The following is a 27935-nucleotide window of genomic DNA, read 5'->3' as shown; positions in this document are numbered from 1 at the left end:
CCTCCACACTGATCACCGCTCAATCCAATAAGCAGCAAACCCCTGCGGACCAATGTAGCCTTTTCAGGTCAAGGCCCCGTGGGCTAAAGGAGTCAGTTTAGGTGGTCCTGATTAGGATACTTCCTGGACGTCACCTAAAAGAGGTGTTTCAACCATGTCCTACCGAGAGAAGGCTGCCAGGAGACTAGCTGGAAAGATTATAACTCTGGGCTCTCTTGAGAAACACTCAGTCCCCCACTGCCCCAGACTGCTGTCCCTGTGACCCAAACTCAGATAAGGAGCAGAGGATAGTTGGATTCTTATAGATTCAGCCATAAGTTTAATTATTAACTATCTGGAAACTCATCGCTGCAATAGAAATCTAATTTTACCCCAGCTTATCCTTGTTGAACAACAAACTAGATTATTTTTACAAGAGAATCACATCTGACTCGATAGTAAAGAGTTCTCAGACAAAAGCCGTCTCACGGTTATTCCTCTGATGATGCACCATCAGTCCACGTGTACTAAAGGCAGTAAGCGTTTGACCTTATTTGACCAACTGCCTAATAACTAAATCAATCCCCTCGACAAACAATAACACTACAAAGGGCCTGACACCTCACCTGTCATTTGACCCATAAAAAGACCATAAACTTGTTGAAAAACGTCACCATAGCAGCAGCGGGGACAGCTTCACATCATGCACTAAACACACTTTCCGTGAGAATGCACATCAATCTGAAACACTCAGGACCTCCTGCAGGTTAAAAACACAATGTATTTCAACAAATATTACAAAAGTGCAGCTTGTGATTGAACTGATAGATCAGTAGTGTTTTACACAAATTCCCAGTACCAGCGACTGTAATGATATTGTTTACAGCGCTGGTGTTTTTCCTTAAGGAAATATCCTGCCGTCCAAGTCTGCTTTCATTGAGATGCCAGCCACGTGTGTGCCTATGACACAATCACAATGAAAAGTCTGTCCACAGACATATAAACACCTGTTGGAGTACTTTGAGGTGGTTGCTTTTAATGAATGCGTCTCCACCTTGTTTTTCCCCCCCCTCAGTAATCTCACACATATGCGCGCGCACACACACACACACACACACACAGGCGGATAGTGTTACATTATGAAAGCAGAACCAGCTATGCTATCACATCAGATAACAATACAAATGATTATCCATTGTGTGTGGTTTACTGGCTGGCTCCTGAGTGCGTGACGTCTCTGTTCCCACGCTGAAGTGAACATTTTTGGAGTCGAGTGCTGGTCCAAACACAAACTCATGTTATTTCTGTTTATCCCTGCTTGTATTGCTTATGATTACATGCATGAATACTTACCTTTTAAGTCCAAATCACTGCTATAACTGGGCTCCCTGTTTAGGAGTTTGTGGCTGAGCTGCCTGACTCGCTCTGATGTTAGCCAGGTCACTGTGGCATGTAAGCATCTCGCGTCTTTCACTTTTGATATTCAGCTTCTGTGAAATTGCGGCTTGCAAAGCCCCGTGGTGTCAACAGAGAAACGGGCAGTGAGCCGTGTCGGGTTTCACAGCTGGTATCAACACGTCTGTCCCCTGTACGCACAGAGATTAGTGCTCATTTAAAGGAAGGGAGGCTGTCGTCGATGTGCTTTTTATAGCTTCTGTTTGTGTGAAGAGAAGTGACAGATTCAGGTGATAAACAGAAACTCTAGGTGTTAAAGCTGCACAGCGACCGTGTGTGTTGGTCACCCTCTCCTCCGTGCGTCTCTCCCAGGTTGGTTTTGGCCTGGAGCACGTGTCCAGGGAGCAGATCCAGGAGGTGGAGGAGGACCTAGACGAGCTGTACGACAGCCTGGAGATGTACAACCCGAGCGACAGTGGGCCGGAGCTGGAAGAGACCGACAGCATCCTGAGCACGCCCAAACCTAAGCTGAGGTACGAGCACAGGCACAGGCGCGACATTAATATTCACCCCCACACTCCCGCTTCACCTGCACAGACACTGACGAGCACACTGAGAGGACTTTCATTAACAATTCAGAGCCCCCTCTGTTGGGCGAAGCTGCTCATTACAGCCGCAAATTAAAAGCTTGGCATGAGCCAAAACTGGGTCAGTTTTAACTTTGATCAGAACTTTTGAATAATAATTATTTTGCTCCAAAATTCTTCTTTGCATGCTTTAACGACACAGAATCGCTGCCCAGTCTGAGTCATTATTTTCAATAACATCAGAAAGCCTCAGAGTGACCCAGAAGTCTTTCCGGTGTTACTTGACTTTCTTCTGTTCTGCTCTTTCTTTCTGTCTATCATTAAAAAATAAATGTGTGTTATGTAAGTATCTGAATAAAAAGTTAATGTGTGTGTGTTTGCTCAGGCCGTTCTTTGAGGGAATGTCTCAGTCGAGCTCTCAGACGGAGATCGGCAGCCTGAACAGCAAAGGCAGTTTGGGCAGAGACACGTTCAGTCCGGTGAGTAACTCACTGAAACGCCTCACCTGTTAGAGCGCAGTGAACTCTTCACGAAGGATATCTGACTTTACAACCGGAAAGCTTTCAAACCTGTGTCCAAATGCAACGCTCGCCTCGCTGGTGTAAAGTGATTCAGCTTGTGTGCGGTGACGGTGTGAAGCTGTGAGATTTGTGTCTCAGAGTATTTGTATTTTCTCTACATTGACATTACCTTGTGGGGAAAAAAAACTTGATACACAATTTAATTTAGTAGTGTTGGATATACGGTACTGTGCACAAGTCTTGAGCCATCCCTTTGTAGGCTCTACTACTATTGTTACAACTAAAACACGTAATTTGCTGAAAACTTGGCACATCTCAGCACGCTGTGCAGTCTGTCCTTAAATATGCTTGTTCATATTTCAATAAATTGCTGCACATTCCTCATTTTATTAGCCAAACATAAAGAACTTAGGCTTGGCTCAAGATTTCTTGTGAATACTATAACTTCTATTTCTATCTTCTATTTCTTGGGCCCTTAAGAAGTCGTAGAAAAAGTACACGAGAAGCTGAGCGATACGGCATTAACCTAAGATTGCAAAGTGCTTCTAGTGGCAGGATAGCAAAACAATAAAGCTGTAGTAAAACAGTGTGACTAAGTAGCACACAGTACCATAAAGTATGTGAAGAATGCAGCATGAAATTAAGCAAGAAGCATGAAAAACAGCATGCGACTCTGCATTGATGTGCTAAATATCCAGAATCTAAAGCCGGTGACAGTCAGCACGGCGGGGGAGCGCAGTGGAAATGTGAAATTTGAAAAATGTTTCACACTAACATTTCCTTAATGGAGCAGAAATTCAATAAGTCTTTGACGGTGACCATCTGGTGAATAAAAAGTGTTTAGTCTCTCTCAGTTTGAATGGATGGCACTGGATGTGCTTCAGGCGGCTCCAGTTCCTCCCTTCATAATGAAATAAGCTTTTAGGTTCTGATTGCTGTTGGGACACTTTCTCAAATATGTGTTTGGAAGATGAAGAAGCTGCTTTCACTTCAGTAAGTAGGTCCTATCTAATTATTTGTGTAGAATGCTTCGTCTGGCCTAAAACCGCAGACGAAAACCAACATCTTCTGGGCGTAACTGCTGTTGTGTTTTCTCCCTGAAGCCGAGAGCCGAGAGCTCTGCTCCTTCTTGTTTACCAAATCTCGAGGCTCATTAAGCCCGTAGACTGACTGCTTCTCCCTTCTGTTCCCAGCAGGGGGAGCAGCCTCTTCTGGAGAAGATGAAACCTTCCCGAAGCCGCAACCTGGATGAGATCCCGTCTGAGACCGACACGCTGGTACGACTTTCCTCGTGTGTTATGAGTGTCAGTGTGTCAAAGAGGGAGAGTTAATGTTGTGCTGGGATCTTTGTCGGTATCACTGTGAGGCGGATTCGCTGCCATCTGTGCTGCAAGTGAGACAGATTGAGAGAGCAGAAGAAACACAAAAGAGTGGGTGCCAGTATCTCCTTTCTTTGACACTGACAGCCTGTCTGTGGACTGTGTGTGTCTGTTTGTGTGTAGGAGCTAACAGACCAGGAGCTGTTCGCTGAAGTCGGCCCGTGCATCATGGTGTCCGTGGCAGAAAAACCCCGTACACCCATTAAGAGCAGCAAAAGTGAAGCACAGCCGATGGCATCGCCGAGGTAAGTCACCCAAGGCTTAGTCCCAGATACATTTGTTTTGCTGTTTTAATCTGTGCGTTGGCCTCTTAACTAATCAGCTCAATTTTAGCACGAGTAATGACCCCTGCCATCTTGTTTTTTAGAGCCAGAATAAATATATGTTTGGACAGAAAGGTGAAAGGTTAAGTGATCAGCAGAGTTAGTGCCAGATTGGATCCCCCAAGTTTGCCAGGAGGGCATTTAGTTTACAAAAAAAATGTAATGTACGCTAAAGACAATCCTATATCATTATAACTATACACTGGATCTGCTTTGAAAGCTACAAATTCAAGCATTAACCCCTTCCTTTAATGAACATGCTTACAAACCCTGTGGTTGGTAAATTCTGAGGGCAACTCAGGATCTCTAAGTAAAGCTTATAAAATGAAAGGGAAAATGAGGCCTCAGAGGCGACTATGCTGAAAATTCCTGAACTTCTTATTTCATGAGTTTGACTTTGTTTTTTTCTTTTTTCCTTTTTTCCCCACCAGGTTGGATGGAGGCCATACACCAAGGCAGAAGCGCATTAGCACTCCGATGAAGGAGAGACAGCTGTCCAAACCTCTCAATGAGCGGACCAACAGCTCAGACTCTGAGAGGTCCCCGGAGCTGGGACACAGCACGCCGGTACAACACTGAACGATTATAAAATCTCATTTAGATTTAGCTCTTTCCTTGATTTCAGCATCATCGTTTCAACCATGTATACAAAAATAAACCTGCGTATTGTGGTTGTTTCCCACAGAGGAATTAACATAAGACCAAAAAAATCTTCCTTTGTTCTCCGTCTGCTTATGACCCACGCGTTTTAAAAAAAATAAAACACATGAATTCTGATAATGTACGACCGGCCTGGAGCTCAGAAATGAATTATGTATGTGGTGATGAGTCATCTGAAGAGCAAATGTGTCGCTGTGGGGAGATTTATGTACTGTGTGTGTGTGTGTGTGTGTGTGTGTAGGTTCTGAGGAAAGCAGTGTACGATCAGCTTAACCAGATTTTGTTGTCGGACTCGGCGCTCCCAGAGAGCCTCATTTTGGTCAACAGCACAGACTGGGCGGGGCAGGTAAGGCCTGCAGCTTTCCGTAATAACTTTGGGTGGATTTGGTGGGTTCTTTTTCTTTTTTTATTCCTATTTCTTTCCTCTTTTTTTTTTCTTTTTTTTTTTGACTGCACATCTCCTCTTTCATGTATTGCAGTATGTTGCAGAGCAGCTCCAGGTACAGAGACACCCGGTGGTCTGCACGTGCTCAGCAGCTGAAATACAGGCGGTGCTGTCTGCCGTGCTGACTCGCATCCAGAAGTTGTGAGTTTTTCTGATCGAATCTAACACACACACACACACACACACACACACACACACACACACACAGCGAGCTAGACTCATTGGTGTGCAGAGTGACTCATCTGTTTAGTCTTTCTTCTTGCTCTGAGCCTTATTTTTCTGACTTCTGTTCTCCTTTGACCCTTATATATTTTGCTCCTTCTGTTCTCCTCCTCCTTTTTTTGCCCCTGTGACTCACTTTGCTTTATCAAAGCAACAAAAACTTTATATGTCTCCCATATCTGCATCCATCATGTCAGCTTGTCCCTCTGCTTATCACTCTCTCCCGCACATGTGGGAATTCGTCTGGTTTGTGTTTGCACTGTTTGCATGAAATTTGCCTAAACATGAAGGAAATGTCATCAGAGCAATAGTTAGAAATATAAAATGATTATTTTGCCTTAAATAATGTGAGTTAGATTGTAGTTTGGGGATAAAAGGGGCTTCGTGTTTCTTTTTCTAATGCAGGAGCTGGGACTGAAGTCAAACCCATTACGGTACAGCCACAGTAACAGGTTTTATTTAGCTTGCTAGCCATCAGTAACAGTACCTGGAGTTCAACGCAGTGCCTGTATTTCTGCTGTTAAAAACACCTCTGCAGCACATTCATGGATAGAGCCTGGTCAGTGATTATTTAGCAAGTCATGAATACACATCAGTAATAGTACAGAGGACGAGTTTCACAGTTTTAGTGCAGTTTACGCTCTGAGCTGTCATCTTGGATTGTGAAGTTGGAGTTAGATTGTCTTCTCCAGCTTTCCGAGTGGGATAGTGTATCTTGAGAGGGTTTTCTGGCTGAAAATTCTGAGTGGGAACTCTGGATTTCTGACTTCCCACTTCAAATGGAATTCAGTATAAAAATGAAGGGCGATCCACACAGGAAACATCCTTAAAACTAGAGTTTTCATACACCTGTGTGTACTATGTCCTTTAAAAACGCCCACGGTCTGGGTTCCTGAGCACTGAATGAATTCTCACTAGTTTGATGTGCTTCATCTCAGGCATCTGCTTTTCTTTCCATTCTGGTTACCACTAGTTTGCACTTTTGAAGGGAGTAGGACACACTGTAATAAGAAATCTAGTTTTTTAGGATATTTTCCAATAGGGATTAGGTTGTGTTTCTTAAAACAGGAATGTTCTAAGTATGTTTTGAGACGATAATCAAAATTTTTGATTCTTGAGTAATGAGTATTTCTCTCTCTCTCTCTTTCTTTTTCCCGGTAGCTGCAACTGTAACTCGTCCATGCCCAGACCAGTGAAGGTGGTGGCGGTGGGCAGCCAGAGCTACCTGGGAGCCATCCTGCAGTTCTTTGTCACCCAGCTCGCCAACAAGACGTCTGACTGGCTGAACCACATGCGCTTCCTGGTGGTGCCGCTGGGTGAGAGAGCCTGCTTTTGTCTCCTCCTGCAGAGTCAGACTGCAGCAAAGTTTTACTGCTTTGCAGGAAGTGATGTCTGGTGCACACAGTCACTTGTCTGCATGCTAATTGTGCTTTGGGAAATGCTGTAACTTGTTAGTATGTCTTGATTGTTGGCACATTGGTAGGAGGAACAGGCAGTCGTGTTAGCTCATTAAACTCCTCAATCCTTCTTCCTTCCACATTCTCACCTTCCCGCTCTCTCATTATGTTCATCAGGCTCTCATCCTGTGGCTAAACACCTCGGAGCCCTCGACAATCGCTACAGCTCCTCCTTTCTGGACGGGGCGTGGAGAGACGTGTTCAGTCGCTCAGAGCCGCCGCAGACAGGTACCACACGTGCCGTCTCCCCTCAGGACATACTTCAGCGTTTTGCACGTTTATTCACTTCTCCAATTGTTTTATTTTCTGCTGCAGATCAGTTGGATGTGGCAGGAAGAATTTCCCAATACATCAGCGGAGCTACAGTAACACACCAGCTGCCCATCGCCGAGGCCATGCTAACCTGCAAGCACAGAACGTGAGTACAGATGTCAGCGAACACGCGCCAGATCTTTGATCTTTTAGGTCTTCTTTAACAAACACCGCTCATTGTCCTTTTCCCAGGCGAGATGAAGACTCCTACCAGAAGTTCATTCCTTTTATTGGGGTGAGAATTATACTCTTGAGTGGGAACTTTTTACCTTTGCTGCTGCTCATCTTCAGGATCTTTGGCTGACATCCTTTCTTGTTTTCCAGGTGGTGAAGGTTGGTCTGATCGAGTCTGGTCAATCTCCAACAGGTGAGTGTTTAGAAAATGTCAAAAGATGTTAAAATTCGATTTAGGGTTTCATGCTCTTATTTCCATTTGGGTATGAAGGAGATGCAGAGGAGGGTGTAGCAGTGAGCCTCGCTGTCCCCTCCACATCACCACCCTCCCACGGCTCTCCCACCGGGATGATCAAAGAGACAGCCACGCCTCCCTCCTCTCCTTCCATGGGGAGCGTGCTCACAGTTCAAGGGTAAGAGTTCGCTAACATTCATATTCTTTTACAGGATCTTGTTTTATCATTTTCCTCATTATTGCAGCAGTGTGTGTGGAATATCGCTGGAAATGGTCTCACATGTCACTGTGTTTTTGTTATAACATGTAATTTGGTATGACGGATTTCCCTGTGTCTGAGGCGAGTTTCCAAATATTTGATTTGGAGATTTCAGTCTTCAAATCTTCATTTCATTCATTTATTTATTTATTTTTAAGTCTGACGATTATAAAAGGACAGAAGGATGTAAACAGGCTGTAGTTAGTATTGTTGAGGATCTAGTGAGTAATTATACTGATGTGCTTTAAATCAAGTCCTCAGATGTAGATATTTAAAGAACCGTTTATTTTATTCAGGTTGATTTTCTGTTGATGTCTCAGCTGTCAGCATGCATGTTGATGATGCTGTCAGTACTGAGCTGTGGCAGAGAGATAAATGCCTTTTAATCAGCCGTCTGCTTGTTCTTTAAGCAAACAGGCAGCGAGTTGTTCGTGTTTCTCTGAGATCCTCTTCCAACTCGAGGCTCTCTTTGATGCTTCAGCCACTGAATCAGATGTTTTTTTGCTGCAGTGCCTGTCTGCAGAGCTCTCACTGATCTGATCTTTCACATTTCGCCCTCTGCAGAAATTTTTTAGGGAGTGTGTTGAACATGATGAATGAAATTCAGCTGTCAGATTCAAGTCGGTCTGCTCGTGAAGCTGTTAAATTATCTCACAAATGTGTTTGTGATGTAAAGAAAAGTTAGATGTATGTATGTCTCATAACTGGACCAGAGCAGAACCCCTCACTGCATCTGTGTATTCTGCTGAAACTAAAAACTACAAATAATGTCAGATAAATATGTTAATAATTAAGTTCTTCACAAGTTTGACATGAGAGACCAGAGAATAATAGGAAAGTTCAGTTATGAGGCTTTACAGTTGTCACAAAGGGCCTGAGAAAGTCGCTCATGCACGCGCTGTCTGTCCACAGGAGCCCCAGCATGTCCCACGGCGTGGACGCCATCGGCCTGCAGGTGGATTACTGGCTGGCCTCTCTGGCAGAGAAGCGGCGGGAGGGAGAGCGACGCGACACGGGCTGCAAGAACACGCTGAAGAGCGCCTTCCGCTCGCTGCAGGTCAGCAGGCTACCAGGCGGGGGCAGCAGCGATCCACAGGCCCAGGTCAGCACCATGGCCATGACTGTGGTCACCAAGGAGAAGAACAAAAAAGGTGAGGCGTTTGAAAGCTGATGCTTTAAATCATTTTTATGATTATGGCTTTACTTGAAACTACAATTGAAACTGTATTGCATTCAGCACAGACTGAGGCCATATTACATTGTTATCACTAAATAAGTGTTTTTGACTTGCAGGCTTGTTGCAGTCAGCCAGGTTCCCTGCAGATAGGCCCTAAAATAGTTACTGCAAAGCCCTTTGGACAAGTCTTTAAAAGAAATCCCTCAGATCCATGTTCAGAGCGCATACTCTGAGAAGCAGGGTATAAAGATATGTGTCCTCTGTAGTGGGATACTAGAGATTTAAATGCAATTGAAGTAAGCCAGTCTAAATCTAGACTCACACACTGCCACCCAGTCGTCATCTCCCTCCACCACACAGCACTTTGACTCTGGTGTTTGTTCCTCCCTTCAGTTCCTACCATCTTCTTGGGGAAGAAGCCGAAAGAGAAGGACGTAGACTCCAAGAGCCAGGTCATCGAAGGCATCAGTCGACTCATCTGCTCGGCCAAGCAGCAGCAGACCATCCTGAAAGGTGAGCTGGATGATCGCGAGCAGGTTTATTGGTTTCTTTCCTGCTCACATTGTAGCTTATCCTCACCGTCGTTTTCATCTCCCACCAGTGTCCATAGACGGCGTCGAGTGGAACGACGTCAAGTTCTTCCAGCTGGCTGCCCAGTGGCCCACTCACGTCAAATACCTACCTGTCGGACTTTTCGGCTACAGCAAGCCTCCCTCGTAGGGCCGAGCGCCTCGACTCCTCTAACCTGACCTGACCTTTCGATTGCCCTCCACACAAATCCCACCTCTCAGCCACCCGCAGAGCTGAGGGAGGACATAAAGCAGCTGGACTTTCTCCTTTTCCTTAATCTCATTTTGGCTTCAGTTGTCTTATTTGTCTTTAGGGAGAGGAGGGAGGGTAGCGCTGGGATGCAGTGCTGTTACTAGTCACTTTATTATTGCCCCCTTTCTGTGTGTGTTGGTGTGCTCCGTGAGTATGCATGCACACGTGAATGTACAGTATGTGTGTGTGGGTGTGGGTGTGTGTGTTTACAAGGGGACTACAGCACAAGATTATTAGCTAACTGCCTTTTATGTTTCCGTTCTATGGAATGCAGCAGCATGCAACCACTCACCGGTTTCAAAGACTGCCCCCGCCCCCCTCAGAAGACCCCCGATCCTCACGTGCATGCTCTAAACTAACAGATACACCAACCATGTGCCGCAAACAAACTCCAAATTAGTGCAACAGCGCCTCAGCGTGTGCACAAGTCTCTAAGAACGTGCAGCCAAATAAAGCTGGCGTTTAATGGATTCCCCCCCCCCACCCTATGTTAGCAGAAAAAAAATGCCCTTCAACAAATCCTGTTGGTTTAATTTTTTAATTTCAAGGGCTTCCATACTATATCTATATATATATATATATTTCCTCTGTAGGTGATTTGGATGTCTAATGGCAAATATTTCCTCTTAAAAAAAACAAAAAAATGAGAAAAAAAACAACAACCTGTAAATGTCAAGTGTCCTTTAAAAAAAAAAGTGCAGTAGTGAGAAATGTCCAACCCTTCCCTGCAAAGCTGTGTCGTGATGCATAGTGTTTGTTACTGTGAAGAGATCCAAGACATCAGGGCAGGGGCTACCGTAGTGTGCATTTTCTTTAATCTTTATTTGCTATGCACTTACCGTACAATTACACGTGGACCGTTTTGGGTGTTTAAAAAAATAAAAATAAAGGTTTAACTCTCGTTAACAGCAGAAATAAATACATATGCAACAGAAAGCAGCAAAATGCATGTTTAAACCATCCGAAACTCATACAGCACTTAACGGGAAAAGCTGTTGTTTTTTTCTTTCAGTGTTCGTGCTGTAAAAATGGGAGTTAGTTACTTGCAGTGAAGCACAACGTTGTGGCCGATGTTGTCTCCCCCCCCCCCCACCTGAAAAAAAACCCCGTCTTCATTTTATTGGCTAGACTGGCAGCTTTGTTTTCAGTGGGAACAGCAGACCTGGTGGAAACTCTCACAAAGCGTGCCTGTTGTCTTTCAGCTCCTTACTGACCTTTTTTCATTGTTGTTTGTTTTTGCCTCTCCACTACACGCTTTCTCTAGGATGTCATGAGGTGATTAGTGAGTGTACAGTAAATGGTAACAAGTGTGTGTTTGTGTGTGTGTGGTGTGAAATACATGTAATGTGATCAGAAACTTTAAAAAAAAAATCACTTGAGAGGAGAAATTGTTTTTTTACCATGTGACCGAGGGCATGCAGCTGGTGTGTAAGTGTGCGTGTGTGTTGATGTCAGTGACTATTCGATTAGAGCTGCAAAAGCTGCAGTGGTCATCTTGTTCACTTTGTAGACTGGCACAAGGCGAATACAGTTTGTTTTTCTTGATTAAACAGTAAAAATTGGACAAGCTTGAAGGTTAACCGAACTTTTAATGACAGAGGGAACCATTGGAGCTAAAATCTAACAATGTTTGTGGATTTATAACAGTCGTTTTTAATGATTCTGCCTTGTGTCACCTACATCGTAACACTCTCCAGTGAAGTATTACTAATACAGCTTTTTAAAAATAGTGTTAATGCCAATTTCTTGGTTTAAATAACTTTTTTTGGTTTGTTTGAAAGGTTTTTTTTGTTTCTTTTTCTCCTGTGTCGGCGTTTAAAGTGTTACAGTTGTGATGTCGGCGGCACATGTCCATCTCTCTTTTTCCTCTCCTGTTACACAACGCTTCGCTAACGAGTGGTTACCGCCGAGCAAACACTCAGCTAGCTGCGGATTGATTTTTTCTTTTCTTTTTCTTTTTTTTATAAGGATTTCAAAAAATTTGAATGTATTGAATTCAGTTTACGTGTGAACGACTGATTATTTTTGTTAAGACAGTAGAGATCACAGACTTTTAGAAATGAGGCTCCTCGTTTTCCTCGTGATGACAACCACTGAAGGCCCTTACAGACAGAAAGCTAACCGCCTTACATACAATATGTTGGGTTTTAGGGTTCCTGGATGATGGACTGTGGTTTGACGTAGAGGTTGCTTGATCCAAACTTAAAACAGGAGGTTTCATTCCAGTACTAATTCCTTTAAAAGATACTGGCTTAAGTGTAAATTGCTGCATTTTCTGAAACAAATCAAAGACCTTTGCTAAGAAAATAGAACAAACTTTTAGTACTACTTTAAAATAACCCATATATACAGAGACATTACAGTTTATTTAGTTCATTCAAATGAATCTAAGATCCAGAACTGAGCTGCTGTACCGCTTGAAGGAAACAACCTTTGGGTCACAACAGCTTGTTTCTGTGAAGTATCCTTTAGATTAAATCTTGATTTTTTATTTTTTTTTTAAATCAATCAATCAATCAATCCTCCTGGAAACAGAGAGGAGAAACTTAAGAGTTAAAGTGTCAAATAAGAGTTGGTGGAGACCAAAACTGAGCTAAAAGCACAGCAAATATTGGGCTGCTATTCGCCCGATGAACAGATAAACAATTAGAATTAAATGATCAAGCTTCTTTAAATCTGTCTGATCTTTAAATAAGAAACTGCAAATGCATTTACTAATTTAATATAGCAAACATATTCTGTTGTGTCCTCCCCTTTAGAAACTAAAACAGTTCCCACTCCACATTTTAACTCCTTCCAGTAAAGTCAGCCAGAGTTGAGCAAAGTCAGCAAAATAAGAACTGTGAAAATAATGATTAAAATACTAGATGCACTATATGGACAAAAGAAACTTGCATCACTTCATGCATTGTAAACAATTTGCTAAATGTATGAGCTCGTAGTGTTGAAATAGTAGGTTTTTCTAACTTTAGTATGGAAGTGTGGTACGGCATTTTTAAATTTGCGAAATTTGTACAATATTTGGAACAAAACCTTCAACTTTTTAACGTAAATTGTAGCTGGGCTCGAGTATCTGCTGTTGGAAAAGACCTCTAATTGAGTCAAAATGCTCTTTGCCTTGTAGTATTGTTAGTCAAATTATTGCAATGATGCAATTTCCTGAAATTAAGCGTAGTCTTTTCATGCCTCTTCAACTTGTGCGCTCAGAGGGAGATCACTGAAACTGAGCATTAGAGGTATTAAAAATCACTGCCAGAAACTAAAATGTGAAGAAATTGTGAGAATATCCAGAGATATGTGGGTTTTTGGTGGATGCTGATAGCCTGAAAACACCCTACATTAACAGCAAAGTGATCCTTGTTTTGAAGTTATTGCATTGTCAACACAGTCTCATTCCTTATTACCTAACAAAAACTGATTTGACCCCATTTACATGTTCTCCTGCCGTCTCTCTGAACAAGCTGGTTGTTCTGTGCGTTTAAGTCCTGAAAGTGTTGCTGTGTATTTTTTTTTTTTTAATACCTGTACCTCTGTACCTGTGTCAATGTGTTTGTGACGATGGTTCCTCTGTCCTTGACTAGTCGTGGTTAGAGATTAGGAGCTGTTCGGTCCATCAGTAATCTGTCCGTGGTCAGCAGTGTCTTTCTCTCTCTGCCGTCCCTCTGGTGATGAGTCTTCTTCTTCACCAAGCCTCCACAAGCTCACCTTTCTGAGAGCATGCCGTTACCCCCTCACACGTTTTAATTTAATTTAATTTTGCCATCTGTCTTCATGAAAATGGGAGTTACCTGTGAAAGCAGTAGATTTCTACCCGACCGAGGTTCTGCTCAGAACAGAGCGCCCTGAGCTTGTGGACTTGTGAAGAGTATTTTGCACATGCCATCATTTCTTCAGCAGCAGTCTTCAGCTTTTTTGCCTTTTGCCTATAACAATACTATAAGAAACAATGATGCTTGTACATATCAGAATAGTACTTGTTATATTGTATTCTTTATTTTTTTGCTTTTGTTTTTTTTTAATTTGACATGTTTTGTAGTACCGCTTTTTTCATGATTACGTTTGTCAATCAAACAGATGTGGGATGAGAAATGGAAGTGTTTCATTGTTTCATTGTTTTTTTTAAATAAAGATATTCTTGATTTGTAGCCCTGTCTCCTCTTACTGGACTACAGATGTGTGCTTGTACTACAGCTCCATACAGCTTATTTCTGAAGTGGAACAAACTGATGCAGACACTGTAGCCTGTCTGGATAAATATCACTTAATATGTGCTGCTCAATGATGTAAAATTGCAGAAATAATGGGAACTTTACTAATTACAGTCTTTGTTGGAGATAAACAAAGCCATGTTAAAGTTGGAGAGTAAAATCAGATTTTTGATGAATGCATAAAGTGTAAAAAGTGTAAATAAGCTTAGCACATGATACTTATGAAACAAGGCAGTGGGTCCTGTGGATGGAGGATGCTGGTGACATCATCGGACAAAGAGCTTTAGCAAACCAAGAGAATTATATCCAAACTTCTGTTTTGTAAATAGTCTACGAGTTTTAAAAAAAACATTATTCATATCAAGTGTCTGTGTTGTTGTTGCTTTTAATTTTTAAAACAATCTTTTATCGTAACTAATCATCTATATAAAGATGTCGCCGAGTGAACGTTTTACAATTACATGTTTTCCTATTTTACCTTAACGTTACTAAACAATACCATGCAAATAGCATAATAATTTACACTATGTCAATTTAGGTTATTATATTAAATAGTCTTGAGGGAAACTGATAAAAATTCAGACGCTCGGATGTTGCAAGAGCGGCAACTCGACTATACGCATGCGCAAGATGTATTCCCCGCCTTGACTGAAAAATGTCGAACGTGAATCATTTTAGTGCTTTTTCGATCTTTGGTTGGGGTCTCTGGGAACTCAGCCATTTCGTTTTCTCTGTCAATTTTTGAAGCACATCCACAAAATAATCAGTTTTATGCCGAATAAAGGTTCAGTCGCTTATACTGTGAACACCAAGGTTAAAGTTAAAAACACAGCTAAATATTAGCTGTGTCCACCCCGTCCTCTACTGTCAGGTGACAGCTGGGTAAGTTAAAGTGAAGAAAAACGTAAACAGCAGCTAGCCAAGGTGGCTTTCAGCTCAGTTAAACTTGTTGCCGTAATCGCATTAAAGTAAACTCAGTAGCGTGCGCGAGCTATTTCGGTTTATCTACAAATAACCGCAGGCGTGTTAATTCAACAAAGCAGGTGTGCTAGCGGCAGCTCTCGTCACCCAGCAGTCTTCAAAGTAAAGCTAATTTTAATTTAACGGCTGCTTTGCGAAGTGAATTTTAGAAAAACAAGCGGACTGTGTTTTTGTGTATTAGTACAAGTTGCTTAGCGTTCAGAGAGCACTCTCCGTTTTGTCCTTGGATGCCGTTATCTTCCCATTGCCACTTGTCTAACTGTAAATGAAGTTTTATTTTGAAAACCCGGCACCGGACGCTTGTTCGTTTTGGTAAACTTGACGCGGGTCTGTCCGGAGCATCACAACATTGTGCTGCCGCTTTGTTCGAGGCTCTGTAATCGCTGCGTTTATCTTCGATGAAGGTAAAACTGAGGATAAATAATAATAATACCTGCACCACGGTGCACTTAAACGGTCAGAATAGATTGTAGTTTATGTTGCATGAGGGCAGTTTTGTCGGTATATTTGTAGCAGTGGGACGGCCAGGTCGATAAATCTGTCGCTAGAAATGAAGCGTCGCTCTTTACGTGGTGTTTGTTGCGGGATTATGTGTGCATATTGTAAATAATGCAGCCCTGCGTGTGCTGATGATGATAAGGATATAGTAATGATGCGCATCTCTGTGTTGTGTAACACCTTGGAGGATCGGGCCTGCACTGTTTACAAACAGGCTGCATGTCGGGACCAGACACATCAACACGTTTTCAGCGATGGACAGTCATTTATTTGGCCTTATGTTCATCGTCTGTTGTAGCTTTATGCTTTTTGAGCTCTCTGCTGTCGGTCACCTTCACTGATCTGCTGACTTCCTCCCCGGCATTAGGCCTCGGCCATCCACCGGCTCCTGCCTTTATTCATGGCTCTGAAGGGTTTAATTCAAACGTGAGAGGTGTGCGATCGCGATCATTTCCTGCTGCCGCTCGTTTGTCCGCCCGCACAGTTAGCTCTGTTCTTCTGCATTTGTGAAGCGGTGGACTTGAAAGGAAGCGTGAATATTGGTGCATTGCAGTCAAGTGTATGAGGCAAGATGGGAGGGGGTGGGAGAGGAGGATGGGTGAGAGAGGAAGGGAGGGAGCAGGAGAGGAGAACAGAACAGGTGCGCCTCCTCCATCAAAGCTGGGAGGGAGAGAAAGTCACGATGTTGCACATTTGGCTCCTCTGACGACCTCTTTCTCCTGCTGCGGCTGCAACCGTTTCACTTACATCTGGTCAATAATGAGACAGTGCGCATGCTCAAGGGGGGGAAGTCGCCGTTTACTGTGCCAGAACTGGCCCACACTTTGGATATTGGACTTTGTAAATGTTATCTAAATATTAATACGCAGCATGAATGTTTCTCATTTCTTGGCTGGAAGGATTCACAGTGCACACGTGTATCTGCCAGGCTCATCATGGACATGAATAATCATGACTAATGATTTAAAGACCATACAGCACTACATTTACTGTGAGTACTCCCAGAAGATCAGGAAGTCAATTTAAAGATCTGCCTTTAGGTTGTGAGAGATCAGTTAAAGAAAATAAAACAGCTTTAATTCAGTCAATCTTAGGTTGCTGTGTCTTTATAGTTATTATATATGTTTATGTTCTGGGTCTGTGTTACCATCTGATTGCTGAAAAGGTGTTATTACAACTGACTAGGCTGCAAAATTATTCCCATAATGATATTTGAGATTTAAGAGAATTAGCTTTTTAGTTGCCATATATTATGTTTGTAAATTAAATATATTTTTCGTTTTTTTGCACTCAGTTTTCTTTTTACATCTAAGCTGACTGATGCAATGACTTAATTGTTCATATTCATCATTTATTTTAGTCACAGGAATGAAAAAAATTGAAACATTTGGGAAAAACTCACATTTTCAAAGATTAAAGATGTTTGATTCTGTCAGATGTAAGTGGAAAATTTTAATCATGATAAAAAGTGTAACTATTAATTTAAGATTAAAGTTGTAAATGTATGATTAAGAATTACAGGAAAGAAGTTTGATATTCTAAGGATTTAAAAAAGTGTAAATCTATTAGGAAAAAACATTTAAAAAAAATTACTGTAAAAATACACTTTTCTAAAGGTTAGAGCTGTGAATATGTGAAGAAAAAGAAAAGATGGATGTTCTAAGAGTAAATTGGTTAGTTTATTATCTGGTATAAATACAAAGAAAAAATATGCTCAAATGTTTTTTTGTATTAATAATTATTATTATGTAAATTTATGAAGGGCAGAAAAATTCCAACTTAAATAACAGAATTTTTCTGAGGTTAAAGTAGCAAAGTTACACTAAAAAGTAATATTTTTTTTAGAGATAAAGATGTAATTGGAGAAGGAAACTCAAGTTTAAAGTCTAATATTCTCTGAGGCGGGCAGCACGGTGGCACAGTGGTTAGCACTGTTGCCGCACAGCAAGAAGGTCCTGAGTTCAATTCCACCATCAGGCCGGGGTCTTTCTGTGTGGAGTTTGCATGTTCTCCCCGTGTTTGCGTGGGTTCCCTCCGGGTACTCCGGCTTCCTCTCACTGTCCAAAGACATGCAACTTGTGGGGATAGGTTAATTGGATAATCCAAATTGTCACTAGGTGCGAATGGTTGTCTGTCTCTGTGTGTTGGCCCTGCGACAGACTGGTGACCTGTCCAGGGTGTACCCCGCCTCTCGCCCTATGACAGCTGGAATAGGCTCCAGCGCCCCCCGCGACCCTGAAAAAGATAAGCGGAAGCGAATGGATGGATTCTCTGAGGCTATAATTTGATCCATTTGCTGGCTTTTTAAGAGTCTTTTACTTATTTGTATACAATGTATAAATCCAATTTCTAACCTACGACTGCTCAGTTATGCTGCTACAGATGTTGGGACATTTGTCTTAGTTTAAAATAACATTTCATCCAGATGTCCGTCTGGCTCTAAATCCGACGCCGCTGTGATAATCGTTGCCCCGCCCTCACAAGGTTAGCTTTGTTCACTGATCACTTCTGCTGTTAATTGGATTTGCTGGTCTGTGTTTGTTTCAGGCTAAATTTACTTTAATTATACGTCCAGTATACAATCTCACAGACAACCTTTCTCTTTCTCTCTGATGTCGGGAAGCTTTTATACAGCGTGCCTTCTGTTCATAACAAGACACGCTTGTGCTGCGTGGTTTTTGTTTTTCATCCATCTCTTTTAACTCCATCATTTACAGGATGATGCCAGACAGGAAATGAATCTCAGGAACAGTCCCTTCATTTGCATTGTCAGTGTTTCTCATTTTGTTCTCCTCATTACTTTTGTTTGCTGCCATTTTCTTAGTTTGCACCACATCATGTCCTTAAGTGTTTCCAGTGTTGTATTGCTCATTCATGAGCAGGTGGATAGAGGAACTGTTGGCACTGCTAAGGTTTGAGTCATAATGAAACCTTTGACAATATCATATCACTCCACTATTTGTCTCATCTGCTGTGTCATTATGTCCTCACGCCGCAAATTAATCATCGCTCGTTTCTGTTTCTTTGCCACCTTCTGTGGCAGGATGTGGTTACACTGAACACCTAATGTTTTGAGGGTGTGAATGTGAATCAGAAATGTAAGTAAATGTAGGTTTTCCTTCCCTTTTCTCACAGTGTGTGTGAAACCTGGCAATGTCCACCATGGTGTATCCACGTGAAGAAGCCCTTGAGCGACTGAGCCAGGATGAGATCGTCCTTAACACTAAGGCCGTCATGCAGGGTCTGGAGACGCTGCGTGGCGAGCATGCCCAGCTCCTAAACTCTCTGCTGGACTGCACCCAGCCACCTGTTGCACAAGAGAAGTCGGGGCTGCTGCGCAAGAGTCTTGAAGCCATTGAGCTGGGTCTGGGAGAGGCACAGGTGAGAGACAGACACTTAGGTTTTTGACGTTTACACTGAATTGTACACTGAAGTTCACACTCTATTGTGAACTTAATACAATAGGATGCTTTTATAAGGTTTTTCAGGGTCCTAATGTGTATCTGTGGACCAAGGTGTTTGTTCACCTCCTGATCATGTGGCAGAGTTGACGCACAAAGAAACAAACAAACAGATATTTTTGTGGTTATTCTAATAGGATTTTTACAATTTCCTTTTACACCAGGTGATCATCGCCCTGTCCAGCCACCTGAGCGCCGTGGAGTCGGAGAAGCAGAAGCTGCGCGCTCAGGTGCGCCGCCTCTGCCAGGAGAACCAGTGGTTGCGGGACGAGTTGGCTGGAACGCAGCACAAGCTGCAGCGCAGCGAGCAGAGCGTCGCCCAGCTGGAGGAGGAGAAGAAGCACCTGGAGTTCATGAACCAGATCAAGAAGTTCGACGACGACGTGTCGCCCTCTGAGGAGAAGAACCAGAGCTCGGGCGGCAGCACAGGCGGAGACGCTTCGAAGGATAACCTGGATGACTTATTCCCTAATGATGATGACCAGGGACCAGGTATGACATCAGCAGAGAGGCCTTAATGGGATGACTCAATTTAAGATGAGTACATTGGGATTTTACTGATGAATTTGTGCTCAAGCCAGTCAAAGCCTCACATAAAGCTGAAATCTATCATTTTATACAAGAATGAGTCTGAGAGGCACACATGTTATGTAGGGATTGTTTGTTTTTGGCTCCTATGTGACCAAGACAGTTTGCATGAATTATGATATAACGATTTGATGAGGTTAATCATCGGTTCACAGTACAGGCTGTCCACGGCCCAGTTTAACAGAGAGAGTGCCGAATGTGGTACACCACAGGAAGAGATAACTGGTAGCTCACTGGGTGTTCAGTCATTGTGCAGCGTTCACCCATGCACATGTAATGATGACCGACCACAAGCCGCCTTGTCTCATCTATTCATGCTGCAGCATGAATCTGGCATACATACACATGTGAGTTAAGAGTGGGCAGACATTTTACTTTAGTTTTACAGTTTTTAATCATTGCTTTATTTTTTATCTTAATAATATAGCACCTGTAGCCCTGAAGTCTGAACTGCAAGTCATTTAAATAGTTCAACTTCTGTGCTATATGTTATTTTTAGCAGCTTTTCAACAAAGCACATACAAAGATAAATCAGTTGTGTCAGTGTATGCAGCGCCTTTAGCTTTCCTGCAAATTAACCACACACTACGTGCTGAACCTTCATTCGCTCTTACAGTGAAATATACATTCAGCCATAGTCTGAATGGCTAGTTAGCGTTCAGCAGCAGCAAGAGCATAACAAGCAGGAGAGAGGGTAGAGAGTACAACACATAGCTTTTAAAAGGCTTTATCTACTTTTTGGAGAACATGACTATCATCAAATTATATAAAGGAAAAGAAAATCTTGTTACAGAAGCTTCCTCCATTTCCTGCTGGAGTGCTGATCACTACAGCAGATCTGACTTCATGTTTTTTATCCACCATATGTTCTGCTTGAATCTGACAGTAACTTAGTTACTATTTTTGAAAACTGATGGAGTACTGAACAAATCATTCATTTGAGAACTTCATGTAACGTTTTAAAAACTTCGAGTAGGTAGTTTTGCTTATTCTCGACCATGCTGTGCTTCGTGTCACAGCCCAGCCCAGTGGAGAGGTGGCAGCCCAGCAGGGAGGCTACGAGATCCCGGCGCGCCTCAGGACGCTGCACAACCTGGTGATCCAGTATGCCTCTCAGGGGAGGTACGAGGTGGCTGTGCCGCTGTGCAAGCAAGCCCTGGAGGACCTGGAGAAGACATCTGGGCATGACCATCCAGACGTCGCCACTATGCTCAACATCCTGGCTCTGGTGTACAGGTGGGGGCTTGAGAGTGTGGACGCTTTTCATAAACTATTCATTTTTGTAAAATAAAGCCTCTGAACACAGCGCCATGGGTCTGTGCTTTGTGTTTTGTGCTCCAGGGACCAGAACAAATACAAAGAAGCCGCTCATCTTCTGAATGACGCTTTAGCCATCAGGGAGAAGACACTGGGGAAGGACCACCCAGCTGTGGCTGCAACCCTCAACAATCTAGCTGTATTATATGGCAAGAGGGGCAAATACAAGGAGGCTGAGCCTCTCTGCAAGAGAGCACTGGAGATCAGAGAGAAGGTACAATTGCAGTTTTGTTGATATTTGTGTTTTAGCAACTGAATCACCTTTTGATATAAAGGGTACATAAGCAAACAAGTTACCCAGACAGTCTCCATGTGGTCACGTGATTGTAGTTTGTGTTGCAAATGTGTGGTTGTCTCCCTGTTGTAACCAGGTGCTGGGGAAGTACCATCCAGACGTGGCTAAGCAGCTGAACAACCTGGCCCTACTGTGTCAGAACCAGGGCAAGTACGACGAGGTGGAGTACTACTACGGACGAGCCCTGGAAATCTACGAATCCAAGCTCGGAGCTGATGACCCCAATGTGGCCAAAACCAAAAATAACCTGGTGGGAACTTAATTTGCACTACAGACTGTAAAGATGGGTGTAGCGTCAGGGTGTAAAATGGCCAGCAGGGGGCCACAACCATTTTCCTCTGGTTGTAAAAATGTGTCTGGTTCTGTAAAGGTGTTTGGGAAAACTCCCCTGCTGTTCACGTGATTTAAGACGGTAGTAAACGCTGCTCTGATGAGCTTCTGGTCTCAGTCACGGGATTAAAGTCTGAACATCGTGTCGCATTCAGTAATTTTTTTATATTTTCCCTTTAGAGCCAAAAAGGAGGATAAAGAAAATATTGATTTATGTTTGATTGACAAGCTGCTGTGTTATGAGCGTCCTTGTGTCAGTCAAAAGATCAACAGCTAAACGTTCACCTTGGGGCTTCTCACTGGGACCAATTAAAATCTAATGTTGGCTATGCCCATCTTTTATATACAGTCTATCATTTGAACACCCTTCTGCCTCTTCACTGTTTCACTACCTTTATAGTTTTTTTTCTCCTGTGACTATTTCACCTATTTCTAAGATGTTTTATTTATTTCTAGAAACACTGTTCACTGATCAGGATTGTCGGTGCTTCTTGTTTCTCTTTAGGCTACATGCTACCTGAAGCAGGGGAAATTTGCAGACGCTGAAGCTCTGTACAAAGAGATTTTGACCAGGGCGCACGAGAAGGAGTTTGGCTCTGTCAACAGTAAGTCGAGCCAACAGGCAAACAGCTGAGTCACACTGAAGTGACTGTATCAGATCCTGCTGGTCACAAAGTTACTCAAAGTGCCAGGACTGGGCAGAGAGGAGCAGGCTGCGAGTCAGGCTCAATTTACATCAGAAGTCTTCCTGTTAGCCTTGTTTTTTTAGATTCAGGCTGTGGTTTGGTCACACCCTGACGGCCGCATCGCTCTGAGTTCTCAGCAAGTCAGAGGATTTACACTGAAGCTCGCAAAGCAGCTTAATGCTGATGGTTTCCTCCCGCCTATCCAGCTAAGTCTATCAAACCCTTACGTGCTCACATGCTCAGCACAAGAGCGGGCTTTAGCTGGGTTTGGTGAGTGACAGCCGCGTGTTTACATGAAATCAAATGTGTTTACATAGGCAGAGAGGCATTACCTCAAACTAAAAATGGGTCATTTCAGGATTTTGGTTATTTTTCAGGACAATTAAAATACTTTTTAAACTCAAATCCAACTCCATGCTATATTTCAGGACTCTAGACAGTTCCTCCTTAATCATAACTATTATTTCCCTTTTAACCCAACCTTTTTTTATTTCCCTGCAACTGCTTTTGAAGGGCAGCCATGGAAAATGTGCCTGAAATGACCAAATTACAGACCATATTAGAGGATATCCAGCAGACTGAAGTGTCATTCATAATTATTGGGTTATTTTTAACTATGATTTTAACAGTGCAGAACAATAAAAAGCATCTTAAGTCCTCTTCAGTGTGGGTTTGATGGCCCACACATGATGTTCTTGTATAAGAAAAAGTAATTATGTGATATTTCTGTCTGTTGCAGATGATAATAAACCAATCTGGATGCACGCTGAGGAAAGAGAAGAGAGCAAGGTAGGCAGGCAACACATTATACAGTGGGTATAAGGACAAGGTCTTTTTGTTGTTTTAACTTGCTGCCTATCGGACCAGCATTTCGTGCTTGTCTCCTCCTGCTTTCTGACTCTTTTAACATTAATCTGTGTCACTCTTTCTTTCAGGGCAAACGCAAGGACTCAGGCCCATATGTAGAGTATGGGAGCTGGTACAAGGCCTGCAAGGTGGACAGGTAAATCAGACATTTAGATCCAACAGGTCAAAGTCTAAACTGTCTGACCATGTATGTGACCTAAATAACTGTCAATGTCTACCAAGGGAGGCTACTCTGATCTGATTGCCTTTTTGTCTTTTTAAATAGATGAAAAATGGTAACACAGAGGAACAGAACAGGGAAACTATCATCACCAAAAAGGAAGGGAAACAAAGCGAACTAGCTCATTACAAATCTATGTTTGCCTCAAAAGACTAGAAGTTAAACCACTGACTTTATCAGTCTGCGATTCATCATTCTTCTAGTTTTATAGTAGAAACGGCACATTTCCATCCCTTTTGTTTGAGGAACAGATACTTTGCAGACTGTGTAACAGTAAACTTCTCAAAGCAGCAGAGAGTGTTTGCTTTGTGGTTCAGTTTGGGAAAGGTCTAACGCTTGATTGTTTAACCCTGATTGATGGATTAGGTTACTTTTAAAAGATCTAAAGGAAAAAAAAGCTGGATTTCTTTCTTTCTCAACAGCCCAACAGTGAACACAACCCTCAAAAGCTTGGGAGCTTTGTACCGTCGCCAGGGCAAACTGGAGGCCGCAGAAACACTGGAGGAGTGCGCCAGCAAGTCACGCAAACAGGTACAATAGGAACCCTCTCGACGACGACTGTTTGGCCGTTTGAATTACCGCCATTAGATTAGTCATCTGGGCTCTTTTCAGGGATTTTTCAGTTAAGCAAGCGGATTAGTTCAACAGGCATTCCAGCTACGATTTATTGGCTCATAAACTGTGTGCCAAAGTGATTTAAAGATCAGTCGTACTAATGTTTGCACATAGTAAAGAACACATGCTGCGTCTGCTGTTGTATAAAAGGGGTTTTTTTTCAGGCCCTTGCATCACCCTTGTCTTTATTTTCCTCTCTCAGGGTATTGATGCCATTAACCAGAGTAAGGTGGTGGAGCTGCTGAAGGACGGAGGCTCTGGGAGCGACAGACGACACAGCAGGGAGGGTACGAACGGACCTGGTGGACAGAGAGGGGAGAACGAGGGCGACGACTCGGCTGAGTGGAACGGGGTAACATAAGTTTGGAAGCTAATAAAGTAGCAGTATGTGTTCACATTGACTGGATGTGACTACAGCGTAACCACAGTGTGAATAATTTCATAAAATACTGTAGAAATCCTTGTCTGTGTGTCTGTTCTAGCGTGCCTCAAAGGAGGTGTTTTTCTAAAGTGTTACTGTTGCACATCTCGCCCTCAGGATGGTAACGGGTCTCTGCGCCGCAGCGGCTCCTTCGGTAAGATTCGTGATGCTCTGAGAAGGAGCAGCGAAATGCTGGTGAAGAAGCTGCAGGGCAGCGGTCCTCAAGAACCCCGCAACCCAGGGTAAGACTACTGCAGCTTTGCAGTCAGGTTATAGTTATGGTTACTTCAGTTTTTCTTCTCACCGGTCCAAATTACATTCGCACTTCAGTTCCCAAAGCTAAAAGTACATCTTCAAAAAATTCAGACCAATTATAACACTGTTCAAAACTGAAACATACGCTCACGAGCCAAATTATTAGGTACGTTACTTGTTCATCTGCCCGTTAACTCAAATATCAGTAAATCACCTGGCAGCAACTCAAAGCATTGAGGCATGGAGACATGGTTAAAAGGACCTGCTGAAGTTCCAACTGAGCATCAGAGCTAGAAACAAAGGGGATTTAAGTGATCTGAGTTTTTCTTACACAAATATCTCTAAAGTTTACAGACAATACTGCGAGAAAGAGAAAATATCCAGTGAGCAGCAGTTTTCTCTGCGAAAATGTGTGGTTGATGTCCGAGGTTAGAGGAGAATAGGCAGAAAAGCTGATAGGGATGCAACAGTTACTCAATTAACCACTTGTTACAACAAAAGATGAACATCTTTGAACACACAGGACGTTGAAGCACAAGGATGATTCTCATAATGAATGTGCAAGCAGGAAATCTGCATCAACTGTGTGATGCTGTTGTGTCAACATGAAGAAGTAATGAGTCATGTTTCCAGGATGTTGTTGAATTGAGGCAGCTCTGAAAGAGAAAGGGGGTCCAACCTGGTACTATAAAGGCGTACCTAATAAAGTGTCCAGTGGGTATATAGTTGAGTATAACATTTACAATTGAACATGAAGGTTGCGTGACCTTGTAAATAAGATCCACAATGAAGCGTTAATTGCTCGGGAACCATGATGGGTGGTCTGCCTTGTCCATTCCTAAATATTACTCAAATCACTCATTTTTGTAAAAACACTTTCTGTCTTTAACTCATTACTGATCTGAAGTTTGTGGTTTGAGTTCACTGGTAATCGTGTGTTTCTGTACAGAATGAAGAGAGCCAGCTCCCTTAACTTCCTCAATAAGAGCACCGAGGAAACCACACAGGTACTTTATTCCTCACAGCTGCGATTTAAATTCTATCTTTCGAATTAAATATCGAGTCCAGGTGATTGTCTGTTACCTGACAGAATATGCACAGTGTTTTCTAACCCAAATACTAACACGACCTGATCTGACTGCAGGATGTCAACTCTGGACTCTCAGACAGCAGGGGGCTAAGCGCCAGCAACGTGGACCTATCCAGACGCAGCTCCCTGCTCGGCTAGATCGGAGATCGGAGACGGGAGGCGGGATCCGGGAGGCAGAAGCGGCCCGAGGAGGAGAGGCTGTTTGCAGCTCGGTTTGGTCCAACTACACACTTAAAGCTCAACGCCAGATCAAACACTTTGCGCCTGCAGCATATTTTTTTAAAGAACACTGGGGAGGAGGGAAAGCATTAGCTCCACACTCGAGGTCGTCCTCTGAGACGCTGCTGCTTCGCTGTATAAAACGCTGCCATCGATCAGAAAAGAGAATATTTAGATACACATTTACGAGCATGCTGCTTACTAGTTCGTGGAACGTCTGCACCTGAACGCCTCGTGTTTTTTCTGGGGGTTTTTGGGGGTTTTTTCCACTCACAGCACCGTAGCAGAGCATCGTGCGTTATGACGAGTCGGTTCCTTCAGTCCACATCTCTTATGTGCAGAAACTCAACCTTAGGTGGGCTAATTATAATCCAGGTCCAGTCCAGTTTCACCAGTAGCATGAAGTAGACACAGACACTAATCATCCACCTGAAGCATATTGCAGATGGTAAAAACGGTACTACCTGAAAGATAGAGCAGAGGTGTAACAAGAGAATACAAGCATCATTAGCACTAACCATTTCAACCTCACTTTATGCCTTTTTTTTATGTAAATACAGATTTAAATTATTTGGTATTTGATTCTCTGTGTATAGTGCACTGATTTATTTCTTTGTTTGTTTGTTTACACTTTATTTCTGGTAAAGAGGGTCTCATTTAGAAGCAAAACACTACCTGTATGAAGGGCGGAGACTGGAGATGAAGGAAAAGAATGGAGTGATGTGAAGGTGAAAGGTTAATGGGCATTGGTTGATTGTATCCATGACACTAAATGCTGATAAATGTATTACCTCAACCGTTCATATCCGATACCAAGTTGTCAAAGTTTCACTATAATCGTGTGCTTTAAATGTGACAGTACTGTATTTCTAGCAACAATCTTGCTATCTACTGAGCATACTTTGATGGGAATGGTTATTCATTTCCACTGGATTGGGTTGTGACAGCGTTTGGGGGCAGAAACTGCACTTTTTCATGAGTCAAAAGACAGAAAACGGGCCAGGAAATTCATTTGAGGAAAGATTTAGAAATGAATCTTTTTGTTTGTTTGTTTTAATTTTTGGGGGTTCACATTCTCTAATATGATGCCGTTGCGTTCCTAGTGACTTAATTTAAAGTCACGTTAAAAGAGCTTTTAGGGGTCGTGCGTAATCCAGGACATACTTGTTTCATGTCCCATTTGTGATCTTCCTATTTTGCACTGCAGGTTTAGGAAAAGATCATGTTTTATGTTAAAATTCTGCCTCTCATAGCATTTCCGTTGGGAAAAAAAGTCCTTTACAGGAGTCCATGTGCGATGAGTTGACTCTAAAACGGCATGAATTGACTCCTCGATGTCCCTGAAGCGTCAACAGGGAGTTTAATCAAAGTTTGTTTTGGTACCTTTTACCTGAGCTCCATGCGACTAAATAATAAAGAAAATTCGATGTTTAAAAATAATGTGTTTACAATCATTACAGCAGGATATTGAAGTGAAAGTGTCTTTTAAAGCTGTGGGTAACCCTCTTAATTATTTGATCAGAGCTGATGCAGCCCATCAGCTGATGTGTTTACTGTCATTCCTCTTGTGAGTTTGTTGTAGTTTTTTCTGTATTTACTGTTGTTGAATGTGCATCATTTTGTACAAATCAGTCCTTATTGTTACATTTCTTTCTTTCTTTTTTTTTTTGTACAAGCCTCTCCTGGGTGGATCAGTCATCAGTCGTAATCAAACCCTCGCAGGGAACTGGCTGATGGTGGTCCGCCCTCGCTGACTTTTTTTGTTGTTGTTCTGAAGCGATTTTTTTGTTTTGGCTCTGAGCTTTTATTTCGATGGTACAAACAGCTGGTTATTTGAATGTTGATTTTTAAAGTTGATTGTGCGGGGTCTGGTGGATTGTTGTTATTTGCAAGCCAGGACGCTACTATCAGGAGAACTATCCGCCGAATGTACTTCT

General features: G+C 42.6%; 2 protein-coding genes across 7 annotated transcripts in view; both read left to right on the top strand.

Annotated features, from left to right (window-relative positions):
- The window catches only part of pacs1b (phosphofurin acidic cluster sorting protein 1b), a 71899-nt gene extending 60861 nt beyond the window's left edge, over positions 1–11038 (top strand). For 2 of the 4 annotated variants that reach the window (XM_085154832.1, XM_085154834.1), the window contains exons 9-24: positions 1747–1907; positions 2347–2440; positions 3676–3759; positions 3985–4106; positions 4616–4751; positions 5086–5190; positions 5324–5430; positions 6673–6827; positions 7086–7196; positions 7284–7386; positions 7473–7515; positions 7605–7647; positions 7726–7867; positions 8861–9099; positions 9519–9638; positions 9727–11038. In XM_085154832.1, coding sequence (XP_085010958.1) covers positions 1747–1907; positions 2347–2440; positions 3676–3759; positions 3985–4106; positions 4616–4751; positions 5086–5190; positions 5324–5430; positions 6673–6827; positions 7086–7196; positions 7284–7386; positions 7473–7515; positions 7605–7647; positions 7726–7867; positions 8861–9099; positions 9519–9638; positions 9727–9845 — 1884 coding nt within the window. In that variant the 3' untranslated portion in view covers positions 9846–11038. Of the gene's footprint in view, positions 1–1746; positions 1908–2346; positions 2441–3675; positions 3760–3984; positions 4107–4615; positions 4752–5085; positions 5191–5323; positions 5431–6672; positions 6828–7085; positions 7387–7472; positions 7516–7604; positions 7648–7725; positions 7868–8860; positions 9100–9518; positions 9639–9726 lie in introns of all 4 variants that reach the window. The other 2 variants (XM_085154833.1, XM_085154831.1) reach the window with 2 other exon arrangements.
- Positions 11039–14827: 3789 nt separating this feature from the next.
- On the top strand, positions 14828–26166 carry klc2 (kinesin light chain 2). Of its 3 annotated transcripts, XM_085154840.1 has the most exons (15): positions 15446–15540; positions 16534–16625; positions 18770–19015; positions 19260–19587; positions 20703–20919; positions 21025–21214; positions 21372–21545; positions 22131–22230; positions 23051–23100; positions 23247–23314; positions 23821–23929; positions 24216–24365; positions 24552–24676; positions 25639–25696; positions 25834–26166. In XM_085154840.1, the coding sequence occupies exons 3-15, from the start codon at positions 18788–18790 to the stop codon at positions 25915–25917; spliced, it is 1881 nt and encodes a 626-aa protein (XP_085010966.1). In that variant the 5' UTR covers positions 15446–15540; positions 16534–16625; positions 18770–18787; the 3' UTR covers positions 25918–26166. The 3 variants fall into 3 exon arrangements, with proteins under 3 accessions (XP_085010967.1, XP_085010965.1, XP_085010966.1); XM_085154841.1 differs by lacking the exons at positions 15446–15540; positions 16534–16625 and adding an exon at positions 14828–15037; XM_085154839.1 differs by lacking the exon at positions 16534–16625 and having other exon boundaries at positions 15410–15540.
- Positions 26167–27935: the final 1769 nt, after the last annotated feature.

This window comes from Neolamprologus multifasciatus, chromosome 3 (genome assembly GCF_963576455.1).
Source record: "Neolamprologus multifasciatus chromosome 3, fNeoMul1.2, whole genome shotgun sequence".
NCBI lineage: Eukaryota > Metazoa > Chordata > Actinopteri > Cichliformes > Cichlidae > Neolamprologus > Neolamprologus multifasciatus.
Note: the sequence above shows the minus strand (reverse complement) of the source record. Positions and strands in the feature narration are given on the sequence as shown.

Excerpts from the sequence above, each read along its gene's own strand:
- klc2 (XM_085154841.1), top strand. The coding sequence starts at position 18,788 with ATGTCCACCATGGTGTATCCACGTGAAGAAGCCCTTGAGCGACTGAGC. Across the intron at positions 20,920-21,024 it reads ATCCTGGCTCTGGTGTACAG|GGACCAGAACAAATACAAAG; the intron begins GTGGGGGCTTGA and ends TTTGTGCTCCAG. Across the intron at positions 24,677-25,638 it reads CAAGAACCCCGCAACCCAGG|AATGAAGAGAGCCAGCTCCC; the intron begins GTAAGACTACTG and ends GTTTCTGTACAG.